Raw genomic sequence first — 13055 nt, forward strand, 5'->3', positions numbered from 1 at the left:
AATGTCCCAAAGATTAGAGCACAGAGCCTTTCATGTACAGCTGACTGGCACTAATACGAACGGAAGGTACTACTACTACTATTTAGCATTTCTATAGCGCTACAAGGTGTACGCAGCGCTGCACAAACATAGAAGAAAGACAGTCCCTGCTCAAAGAGCTTACAATCTAATAGACAAAAAATAAAGTAAGCAAATCAAATCAATTGTGTACAGGAAGGAGGAGAGGAGGGTAGGTGGAGGCGAGTGGTTACAAGTGGTTACGAGTCAAAAGCAATGTTAAAGAGGTGGGCTTTCAGTCTAGATTTAAAGGTGGCCAAGGATGGGGCAAGACGTAGGGGCTCAGGAAGTTTATTCCAGGCGTAGGGTGCAGCGAGACAGAAGGCGCGAAGTCTGGAGTTGGCAGTAGTGGAGAAGGGAACAGATAAGAAGGATTTATCCATGGAGCGGAGTGCACGGGAAGGGGTGTAGGGAAGGACGAGTGTGGAGAGATACTGGGGAGCAGCAGAGTGAGTACATTTATAGGTTAGTAGAAGAAGTTTGAACAGGATGCGAAAATGGATAGGGAGCCAGTGAAGGGTCTTGAGGAGAGGGGTAGTATGAGTAAAGCGACCCTGGCGGAAGATGAGACGGGCAGCAGAGTTTTGAACCGACTGGAGAGGGGAGAGGTGACTAAGTGGGAGGCCAGCAAGAAGCAGATTGCAGTAGTCTAAACGAGAGGTGACAAGGGTGTGGATAAGGGTTTTGGTAGAGTGCTCGGAAAGAAAGGGGCAGATTTTACGGATGTTGTAAAGAAAGAAACAGGTCTTGGCAATCTGCTGGATATGAGCAGAGAAGGAGAGAGAAGAGTCAAAGATGACCCCAAGGTTTCGAGCTGAGGAGACAGGGAGAATGAGAGAGCCATCAACAGAAATAGAAAACGGGGGGGGGGAAGGCTACAAAGCTGCCCAGTTCCAGGAGGGAGATTTTGGGTCAGTCCAAGATTTCTGACAACTCCATGCTGATGCATAATGGGAACTGTAGTACTGATTTCAATAGGTAGAAATAGGGACTACAAATACCAAGAAAGGGATCTAGGTGTCGTCGTTGATGATACGTTGAAACCTTCTGCTCAGTGTGCTGCTGCGGTTAAGAAAGCAAATAGAATGTTAGGTATTATTAGGAAAGGAATGGAAAACAAAAATGAGGATGTTATAATGCCTTTGTATTGCTCCATGGTGCGACTGTACCTCGAATATTGTGTTCAATTCTGGACGCCGCATCTCAAAAAAGATATAGTGGAATTAGAAAAGGTGCAGAGAAGGGCAACGAAAATGATAAAGGGGATGGGACAACTTATCTATGAGGAAAGGCTAAAGCAGCTAGGGCTCTTCAGCTTAGAGAAAAGGCGGCTGAAGGGAGATATGATAGAGGTCTATAAAATAATGAGTGGAGTTGAATGGGTAGATGTGAAGCGTCTGTTCACGCTTTCCAAAAATACCAGGACAAGGGGGCATGCGATGAAGCTACAAGGTAGTAAATTTAAAACGAATCGGAGAAACTTTTTTCTTCACTCAACATGTAATTAAACTCTGGAATTCGTTGCCAGAGAATGTGGTAAAAGCAGATAGCTTAGCGTAGTTTAAGAAAGGTTTGGACGGCTTCCTAAAGGAAAAGTCCATAGACCGTTATTAAATGGACTTGGGGAAAATCCACTATTTCTGGGATAAGCAGTATAAAATGTTTTGTACATTTTTGGGATCTTGCCGGGTATTTGTGACCTGAATTGGCCACTGTTGGAAACAGGATGCTGGGCTCGATGGACCTTTGGTCTTTCCTAGTAAGGCAATACTTATATACTTATGTACCACAGTGCTTTGGGATGTTCCAAACCAGGACTGGCCATAAAGTCTCCCTCCTGGAACTAAGTAACTTGTCAGATCTGCCCAATGCAGAGGTCCTCAGTCAAGAAGGAGGCCCAGCAATCCTGTACCTCAGTGACAGGGTGTGGCAACCACGATTTACTTTTAAACAAATTGCTGCACTGCCTCCCTCTGGCTTTCTCAAAAACAACAACAACAACAACAAAAACCACGCTCTCCAGGCAACAGTGGCGTAGCCAAGGGTGGGTCCGGATGGGCCCAGGCCCACTCACTTTGGGCTCAGACCCACCCAGTAGCACCATACCTATGATGTGGCTGGCGGGATCCCCAAGCCTCACCAGCAGAAAATTCCTGTCCCTCCTGCATACCTTGTAAATAGCAGATGTTCGCCTGTAGCGAGCAGCAACTGATACATTACTACTAGTACTATTTAACATTAGAGCGCTACAAAGTGTGCGCAGCGCTGTACAAACACAGAAGAAAGACAGTCCCTGCTCAAAGAGCTTACAATCTAATAGACAAAAAGTAAAGCATTTAAATTTAAAGTATTTAAGCAGTCAAGCACAAGAGAACAGTCACAGAAGGACCGAAGATGTTGAAGGGTGGTCAGGTGTAACTCTGGTTGGAGTAGTGGGAGAAGGTGATAAAAGAATAGAAATAGGTGTACTTCGGTGAGGTAAAAGTAATGATTGGGTTGATGGGGTGGGTGGGTAGAGGGGTAGGGTGGTTGCATACTGCTTGCATCAGCCCCACAGCCTTCCCTCTGATGTGTTCCCGCCTATGCAGAAATAGGAATTTGCATCAGAGGGAAGGCTGTGGGGCCAGCATGAAAGTGTGTATTAGGTGTTGCTCGTTGGTGAAAATCTACTATTTAAAAGGTATGTGGGAGAGGGGGGGATGCTTGAAAGACCATATGGCATGCAGGCAAGACAGAGAGAGACCAAATCACTTGTGGGACGGGGTGGGGTTCTTCTGCCCACCCCATCTTGGGCCCAGGCCCACCCAAAATTGGGTGTCTGGCTAAGCCCCCTGCCAGGCAAGCTGGAGACCTGAACTCCAAAGTCATACTGGCAAAAGGAGGTGAAGTCTCCAGCTGTCAGGAGAGAAAAAAACCAGAAGGCAACTTATTTAAAAACAAGGCATGGTTGTCATGCTCTGCCTCCCTGAAGCTTTGGAGGAGGGGGATGTCCTCCCTCAACCCCCCCCCTACCCCCTCCACCACCACCACGGGGGGCCCTCAGCAAAATTGAGATAGGCTTGTGGGAAGCCACTACTTGCTCTGGGATCGGTAGCATGGAATGTTGCTACTCTTTGGGATTCCGGAATGTTGCTACTCTTTGGGATTCTGGAATGATGCTACTCTTTGGGATTCCGGAATGTTGCTATTCTTCTTTTTAGGATTCTGCCAGGTTCTTGTGACCTGGATTGGCCACTGTCTGACCCAGTATGGCTATTTGTTGATCTTCTCCTTATTGGGGATCCTTAAATGAACTTATGTCACTAGTATTTTGAAGGGATTGTCTGAAATCCAGGACTGGCCTAAAATCTTCCCTCCTGGACTTCAGTAACTTGATAGTTATACTATATCACCATGGATGTAACAGGGATTAAAACCAGGACTGGATGTGCCCACACTGGAAAAAATGGAGCTTGTGTCACGATGGTGACTGTTTCCTTGTCCGTGCTCACCTCGCCCTCTGGTGGCCAGATCCGGTGGCTGCTATGGACTGTCACACATTCCAGACTTCAGCCGAGTGCGGTCTGGATCTTCCGGGCTGCCAGACTTGCTTTTCTTGTTTGTGCCTGAACAACACCCGTAGCTGCCTTGTGATTCCTGCAGTAAACTTCAGCTGCTGATAGGCTTTATTAACCACCTGGAAACTTCTGTGTTTGCCTTTGCATCGTCTAAGGTCCCTGGTATGTTGGTGTGCTCTGTTGCACTTCTGGTTATTCTGTTTCTTGTCTGAAATCATTGCCTGGTTCTAGTCTAGTCTTTGTGTAGTTAGCTTGTACTTTATTGCTTGTTTCCTAGTCTTGTTTCTTATTTGTATTTCTTTGTCTGCTCCTTGGTTAGTCTGTGTGTAGGTTAGCTATTAGCTTTTGTTTGCTAGTTCCCTGCTTAGTGGCTGCTTGGCAGCTTTCAGTTCTTGCTCTGTTGTCTGTCGGTGTTTTTTCCCTAGTGGCTGCTTGGCAGCTTTCAGTCTTTGCTGTTACCTGTATTTGTACCCTTTTCAGTGCCTGGCAGCTTTCAGTTCTTGTCCTTTAGCTGTCCACTTCCTGCCTAGTGTTGTATTGTCTGTCTGTGAGTCCTAGCCCAGTATTCTGTCTTGCTTCCCATGTATATTCCTTTCCCCTCTGACCCTCAGTCCCTGTTCAACCTAGTTCGTATCCAGTTCCTGCCCTGTCCTGTAAGTCCTGCCGGCCGCCTGAACCCAGGGGCTCAACTCCTGGGGAACGGCGGTCAAGTGTAGGTGAAGTCTAGCTGTTCCTGTCAGAGTTCTGCCTTGTGTCTGGTGTAGGGTGGTTTTGCCTGCCACTGCCGCTCCTCGGCCGTGGTCCGAGGGCTCACAAACCCAGTGTTTCCGTGAGAAGCCTAACAGCTTGCTGGTAACCTCTATTTGCAGTTTAAACCTTGCTCGTGGTTCTAGTGAGGCAAACATTTTAAACAGGTGAGCACTTACTGTGTGCTCTTTGACTATTTATTTTACATTTTTAAAATATATACAAGGATAACTTGTGCAATATATTTAAAACAAAAAACGAATCTCTTGAGAGTTCGTGAAAGAACATCTTATTAAAAAAAGGATAGCTTGTAAATCATCATTTTGAAAAGTTCAGTCTGCTCATTTTAGGCCTGGAAGGGTCCTTTAGGTTTGAGTGAAACTTCCTATTTTGTTAAAAAGCGCATTTGACTTTATATTTGATATCTCACTCCAGAGCTGCCAAGTTACCCATTCCAGGAGGGAGACTTTTTGGCCAGTCCTGGTTTTAAACTTCCATCCCAAAGCAGTGTAGTATTTGTAGTCCATGATTCTATCCATTGAATTAAGTGCTGCAGGTCACATAATGCCCCATGATGAGGTTGACAGAAATCCAGGACTGACCAATAATCTCCCTCTTGGAATGGATAACTTGGCAGCTCTGTCACTCCAGTAGTAATACTGGTTGATTGAGTCCTGATAGTCTCCCCTTGCATGCTGGGAGTTGTAGTTCTGATTTGGACTTCATCTCTATGCAAAACCAGAACTGAATCAGCCTGCTTGGGTTGTCTTTAGAGAGGTGACAGTCCAATAGGTCCTTCTGTATTGAAAGGGACAAATTTAAAGGTTTTGTTCTGAACACTGAGTCCAGTGGAAAGAGGATAAATACATAAATACCCAGTGCCTGCACTGCCGCTTCCCTCTGTCAGAGCATGGTGGAGGATTTGGCTTTGGAAGACAGAACCTGTCTGAAGCGTCTTTTCAGTTCCTGCATGTTGGGAGACTTGGGCCGGATGAGGTGAAGGCCCCGCCTCTTTTCCCCGTTGCTGCTGCCAATCACTCTGCTCACTTCTTGGCACAGCTGGTAGAAGGCATCGTACACCCCCTCGAAATTTTCCCGTGCGGACACTTCAGAGTAGGTGACTGTGAGTTCGCTGGCGAGCTGCAGTCCTTCATCAGAGGAAACCTGCCGGGCCCGAAGCAGGTCTCCTTTGTTGGCAATCAGGAGAAGGGGAATGTTAGCGTTGAGGTGGATCTTGCGGATGTGCTGGCAAAGGGGCCGGACTGCTCGGTAGCTCTCAAAGTCAGTGATGGAATACACCAGGACGAAGCCGTCCGCCCAGTAGATGGACCGGTTTATCTGTTCCTGACAACAAATGTTCTCAGCATCATCCTGTTACCAACAGAAAGAGGCCAAATTATTATGTGCATTACAATATTTCTAACTAGGAAAAAACCTTAATGAATTACAGCAATTCCCAAACCTGTCCTGGAGGAATCCTAGCCGGTCAGGTTTTCAGGTATCCACAATGAATATTCATGAGATTAATTTGCATATACAGCTTCCTTGGTATGCAAATTGAACTCATGCATATTTATTGTGCATATCCTGGGAATCATTGGACTAGCATAAGAACTGGCTTTTGCATCTGTCATTATCGTACGTACCAGATACAATGTTTAGTGAAAGTCTCTACACAGTAGTACAATTTCCATATTCTGTTGTCTAAAAAAATGTGATTGAAATTGCATTAAAGTTGGAGTTTGTTTCAGTTATCTATTCTACACATCATAATCTACACTTCAATTATAGAACTATTTAAAAAGTATTAAATAATAAGAAACCATAAAGTCTTGCCTGCATACGTTTTTATACCCTTTAATTCGAGACTAGGTAGAAGCCTCATTTACTGTAATCAGGGGCGTAGCCAGGCTTCGAGGTGGGAGGGGGCCAGAGCCCAAAGTGAGGGGGCACATTTTGGTCCCCCTCCCTGCCACCCCCCACCGCCCTCCACCCACCCACTGGCGCTGCTGCTACACATACCTTGCCTGGCGGGGATCCCCAACCCCTGCCAGCTGAAACACTGCCACCACCGCTGCTGCACGTGCCTTGGCTGGTGGGGGGTCCCCAACTCCCGCCAGCTGAAGCGTGTTTTCCACTGCTGGTCTCCGGCGTCACCGTATTTCCTGTCCTGCTCTCTCTTCCCCTTATGTCATGTCTGGCATGCTCATTTTAATGAAATTGAACATGCAAACATGCTCAGTTTAATTAAAATGAGTGTACTGGATGTGAGGGGAAGAGTGAGCAGGGCAGGAAACGCAGCAGTGCCAGAGACCAGCGCTGGAAAAAAAAAAAACGCTTGAGCTGGTGGGGCCCAGGCCCCCGTGGCCCCCGAAGCTATTCCACTGATTGCAATAACAGCCATGAGTCATTCAGGATAAGTGTCTACCAGCCAGTAGCCAGGAGAGGTCTTCAGCTAGTAGGGCTTGGCAACTTCGCAAGACAAGAAAGCAGAGGGGTCCTGAGCTGAAAGTGAGGGGGCCCAGGCCCCTGATTCCCCTCCATGGTTACGTCACTGGTTCCTCAGTAACATTTGTTCAAGCAGTAGGGAAGGGTCATGGCTTGGGATGTGGATTGCACAGTGCTATAGAGCTTTGAGACACTATGCAGTGATTGGATCTGTGGTTGCCATTGAGTTGGCGAAGAGTGCAGGAGTAGGTAGGGAGGAGGAGGTGTTCCCTGCTTTTTCAGCATAAGGTGTTCATTTTCTAGCTGTGGCACTGTAATACAGTCAACATGGAGGCTAGTGAGGAAGCTTATAGGTGACTTTTGAAATGCTGCTTTAAGTTGAAAGAGCAGGTCATAACTATCCTGTCCATTTTAGACACATAAAGGAGGCAACTTTCAGAAAGCAGCATAGCCACAAAGCACTTGAGAACTATGGATTAGATTCTATAAATGGCATTGGAAAACCGGTGCTGAAAAATGTAAGCGCTGACTGCATATTCTATAAAGGATCCGCGTCTTTTACAGAATAGCGCTAAGCGCATAAACAACGCCTAACTTAGGCGCTGTCAATTACGCCTGCTGAAAGCGCCAATCGAGTCTATTCTGTAACAATGCACGTGAATCCTGGGAACACTCCTGGAACGCCCCCTTGAAAATGTGCACTATAGGAGTTCCGAGCACAGCGTTACAGAACACGTTTAACTCCCAATTAAGGCCAATTAATGTCAATAACTGGGTTTAGTGGCCAATTGCTGGTGCTGATTGGCTCATTAATCAATTAAGTTGTGCACACAATTTGGCAACATGCGCTGATTTACGCGTGTAACTTTAGTCGCCATATATAGAATCCGGGGTATCTGGGTAGTTTTTCTTTGGAAATTGTCCAATGGGTCAAAGAGGGAGAAAACTACACGTATGTAATTGGATTTTCTATTGCATGTGCAAAGTTTACTCCCTGATCTAATCATGCTCCCCCGAATGCCTCTTCCAAGGGCCCTTTTACTAAGCCACTTAGGCGTACACGTGTGTCCTATGTGCATCAATTTTGAATCACCGCCCGGCTACCGTGTGGCCTGGGTGGTAATTTCATTTTCTACACGCACCCACTACACGGCCCAGAACAAATTTCTGGCGCGTGGCGCTAACCAGGTGGTAATCAACATTGTACACGTGCTGACGGTTACTGCCCAGTTAATGCGTGAGATTTTACCACTAGGTCAATGGGTGGTCATAAGGTCTCAGGCCCCAAATGGACACGCGACAATTTTTATTTTGCCGCATGTCCATTTTCAGCTAAAAAAAGGCCTTTTTTTGCAGGTGCGCTGAAAAATGGAACTGCGTGCATCCAATACACGCGCCTACACCGGCGCAGGCCACTTTTCAGCGTACCTTAGTAAAAGGACCCCCTAGTGCTGCAGAAAGTGCTGTAATAAAGTATATAGGCTACACAAGAGACGTACATAAGTACATAAGTATTGCATTACTGGGAAAGACCAAAGGTCCATCAAGCCCAGCATCTTGTTTCCAACAGTGGCCAATCCAGGTCACAAATACCTGGCAAGATCCCCAAAAAGTACAAAACATTTTATACTGCTTATCCCGGAAATTGTGGATTTCCCCCAAGTCCATTTAATAATGGTCTATGCACGTTTCCTTTAGGAATCCGTTCAAACTTTTTTTTTAAACTCCGCTAAGCTAACCACCTTTACCACACTCTCCAGCAACAAATTGCAGAGTTTAATTACACGTTGAGTGAAGAAAAGTTTCTCCGATTCATATTAAATTTACTAACTGTAGCTTCATCGCATGCTCCCTAGTCCTAGTATTTTTGGAAAGCGTAAACAGACGCTTCACATCTACCCGTTCAACTCCACTCATTATTTTATAGACCTCTATCATTTAATCCACTAGGCAGGGACCAGCTTTGCGTCCTGATCCCTGAGGGTCTAGTCGAGCCAGGTCTTACATCCTTCATAATTTGACTTCTCATTAAAGACGTGTCTCGTTATTATCCTTTAAATAACTTCTATAACAGATTGAATTTTGCAACCTTCTTTAAACATTGATGACAACTAACACTGAAGTTCAATGACTTGGGCTTCCCAGCTTTCTTCTGTGGTTCTAAACATGTGCTGTGAACTCCGTCAACTGATAAAGCACAGCTGAAGAGTTTCTGCTTGATTTTTTTCCTGCTCTGTTTTCTGTTGTTAGGCAGGGTTTGCTCTGCAACGTTAAATAGCTCAAGGTTTTCTTCCCAAACTTAAACCAAATGATTAACTTCAAACATCTGGCAGACAAGAAGTGGCATTTACTGCTGCCAAGCTGCCTTTTCAAAACAACCTCTGAGAGTAATTAAACCAAAATTTGTATTTTCCAGTCAGTGGAGGAGCCCTGTCGCTTTAGGGTTCTTTAACGAACCAGCAGCACATTCGTATGCCGGAGAAGAAACATCTGTAGTACTACAGAAATCTTGTGCTGCCCTGAAAGGCTGAAATGTCCCAAAGAAACACAAAGAAAGAGAAAAAGACAAGGGACACACAAAGATTTCTATTGACAGCTACATACGTTTTATTAATTTACCACAGTCTGTGCAAGACCAGTTCACCGAAAATTTCACTGAAAAATGGACCAAATTCTAATACTCCTCAGACTATACACAGCTGTAGTGCTTGGAAACTGGTTTCACCCTGGTTTATTTTTAGCCATCTTGTTTCAATGCACTTTGCTTCAGGTTCAAATCTGGGGTTTTTTTTTTAAACACACTGGGACAACAACAAGATTGCCTCAGCCAACCACAACATCCAGCCACTCAAGTTTTCACGATACCCACAATGACTATGCTGGCTGGCTAGGTGTGCCCTGACTGGATTGAGTTAAGAATCTCTGGCCTACCATGATGAACCAGTACCATCCCTAATGCTCTTACGTGATGAGCCAGTTGTGTAACCTAGGGGTGTAGCCACAAGTAGGCCTGGATGGACAATGGCCCCACCACTTTGGAGTCAGGCCTAGGGTTACCATATTTGTTCCCCCGTAAAAGAGGACACATGCCCCGCCCCACCACAACCCGCCCGCCCCCTTTCACACCCTCGCTCCGCCCCCCTGCCACATATTCCCCTCCCCCCTGTCACACACCCAGCCACCCCCCTTCCCTTACCTTACTCTACTGCCTTGGTGGTCTAGTGACCTCTTTGGGGCAGGAAAGAGCCCCCTCTTTGCTGCCTGGAGCACTGCCCTGCATCCTGTTGCTGATCTCAGCGCCAGTTCAAAACGGCCGCCGAGAGTTGAAGTCTCACGAGGTCGCTTCAACTCTCGGCAGCCATTTTGAATCAGCGCCGAGATCAGCAACAGGATGTAGGGCAGCGCTCCAGGTAGGAAAGAGGGGGCTCTTTCCTGCTCCGAAGGCGGAAGAGGTCACTAGACCACCAGGGCAGTAGAGTAGTAAGTAAGGGCAGGGGAGGGAGGCTAGCATAGGACGGCCCGCCCACCAGCCTGCCCGTTTGTCCAGAAATCCGGACAAACGGGCAGATTGGCAAAACCCACCCGGTTGCCCGGGTAAATCCGGACATATGGTAATCCTAGTCAGGCCCTGCCAGTCAGTGACAGCAGAACAGACCAATGACAGGAGACCTGGAGGTGATAACAACAGGCACACTGCCCAGTGCCCATCCATGTTACTCTTAGGTCCCACCAAAAAGTTTGTCCTGGCTAGGGAGATTGGAGAAAGAACAGGAGATGGAGTGATGTCACAAAGCTGAAACTGGTCCAGTCAAGGAGGATTTCATTCTCCCCAATGCAGCTGCCATCATCTTGGTACACCCAAAACAATGTAATTGATAGGGCGACAAGCTCCGCCTACTGGCTTCAGCCCAGATAATGGGCAAAGCACGCTCCTGCCATCTCCTGTTCATTCTCCAACCTCCTTGGTCTTGGCTATGCCACTAATGTTGCCAGGACTGCGGGATTCTCGCCCAATTGGGCTCCTTTCCACAAGCCGCTGCGGCTTTTTCACGGCGCGTGTGGGTTGCGGGATTTTGGGCAGCTTTTTTAAGCCCAGCCGGCGTTTTTTTCGCCCACCGTGGTTTTTTTCCCCACGGCCACTGGCCGCGGGTTGGCTGGTTTTCCCACAGCTGCGGTCAGTAGAAGCCCCACAGAGGCGGGCTTAATGACATCATTTGTATGCAAATGGCCTCATTAATATTTATTAATGATGTCATTCATATGCAAATTGACTCATTAATATTTATTAATGATGCCATTCACATGCAAATTGACTTTGTGCGGTTTTGAGCTGGCTTTGGGCGTGACAAATTTTTTCCATCTGGCAACAAGTTTGGTTTAAAGAAACAAATCTCATACAGTGATATGTCTGTCCTACCAGACTCTAGCCATGGCCTTGATTCGCTTCAGAGGGAATCATTATTGCAGAGAAAAGAGATAGATGCATTGATTCACCCCTGAAACGCACAAGAGAAAAGGAAATTCCAGGATCGTGGAAGGGGAAAATGATCTCCCCCCCCCCCCCCCCTCAGCTAAAAGGGAATGAGTTGCCAACTGACTCAGTCTCTAGGGAGGGAGTTTAGTCAGTATCTTGCTTTAGAATAGCCAGCCCCACCCGATCTATTTTGATATCTGTGGTACTAATTCAAAACGGAAGTGGCCAGATATTTATTCGGGTGCAAATTCCCAGACTCTCCCTCCTGCAGCTCTGTACAAGAAAGACAGTTTACTGCACAACAGTCAGGGCTGAAAAGGTGAACTATTTCCCACTGCCTCTCTCTGACCCATAACTTCCTGGCTCCGATGCATTCGAGCAGCATTACTGGCAACGTTTCACAAATAATTCAGTTGCCAGATGAAACAAAGAATATCTTAACGATCTCCCATTCTCTTTCTTGTATTTATTTGATTTCAGGGAAGCCCTTTCTACTCAGTCATTCCTACTCAGTATATATATATATATATATATATATATATATATATATATATATATATGTATTTTGTTTATATATCTTCACAGAATTCGTATAAGCTAATATAATTTAGCTTATACGGTCTGTGCCAGAGCCGGTGGTGGGAAGCGGGACTGGTGGTTGGGAGGCGGAGATAGTGCTGGGCAGACTTATATGGTCTGTGCCAGAGCCGGTGGTTGGGAGGCGGGACTGGTGGTTGGGAGGCGGGGATAGTGCTGGGCAGACTTATACAGTCTGTGCCAGAGCCGGTGGGAGGCGGGGCTGGTGGTTGGGAGGCGGGGATAGTGCTGGGCAGACTTATACGGTCTGTGTCCTGAACAGCACAGGTACAAATCAAAGTAGGGTATACACAAAAAGTAGCACATATGAGTTGTCTTTTTGGGCAGACTGGATGGACCGTGCAGGTCTTTTTCTGCAGTCATCTACTATGTTACTATGTATGTAGCTTGCCTGGGAGAATATTAGGTGCTCATGTAATAAAGGGTTATATTAAACCCCCTACCATCACCACATGAGTGATTGTGTACTATAATCAGTGTGTACACACATTTCAATGAAACATTACATTCAAATTAGCATTTCATAGCACATGTGAAACAGATGACAAGTTCTCCACCATGTGCCATATTCTACGTGACAGTTCAGGCCTAAAATTAACATCTACCAGGACCTCAAAACAGACCAGCCCCCTAATTCTAAAAAAGTTGTCGAAAATTGCATGCACTTGCAATTTAATTGAATAACGAGCTAATTAGCGCCCAACAAGCAATTATTTGCGCTAATTAGATTTAATTGGCATTCACGCATATAAAAAAAAGGAGTTGTTTGAGACCGATGAAAGAAATCGGAAACTAGCAGAAGACAAGGCTAGTTGCATCCTAAGGTTTTCCCTAAGGATCTCTGCGGTCTAGTTTTCTCCTTAAAAATAAAAATAGCTCTTATGACTATGGAGCACAAGTGCTTGATGGGTGGTTGTGTGAGTTTTCATAGCATAGATTTACTGAAGTTCAACACCATTATATGCTGTGGTTCTCCGAGTGTTAAACACAAGAGTTTTATAAATGCCTGCTTGGGATTGTAAAACACCGTTTGACGTACTCAAGTTGCTTCTAAATTTACTCAGTGGCCAGATTTAGGGACCGTGTCTGTACGGTTTATGGTTTATTCAGCTTGATATACTGCACTTCGTGACAAGAATGGCAGAGTGCTGTACATGAATGACACCAAAACGGAA

General features: G+C 46.1%; 1 protein-coding gene across 1 annotated transcript in view; it reads right to left on the reverse strand.

Annotated features, from left to right (window-relative positions):
* Positions 1 to 4554: 4554 nt before the first annotated feature.
* LOC115474182 (ras-like protein family member 11A-like) overlaps positions 4555 to 13055 on the reverse strand; it is a 32524-nt gene continuing 24023 nt past the window's right edge. The window contains exon 4 of the mRNA XM_030209537.1: positions 4555 to 5732. Coding sequence (XP_030065397.1) covers positions 5265 to 5732 — 468 coding nt within the window. The 3' untranslated portion in view covers positions 4555 to 5264. The remainder of the gene's footprint in view (positions 5733 to 13055) is intronic.

Source organism: Microcaecilia unicolor, chromosome 7, assembly GCF_901765095.1.
Source record: "Microcaecilia unicolor chromosome 7, aMicUni1.1, whole genome shotgun sequence".
NCBI lineage: Eukaryota > Metazoa > Chordata > Amphibia > Gymnophiona > Siphonopidae > Microcaecilia > Microcaecilia unicolor.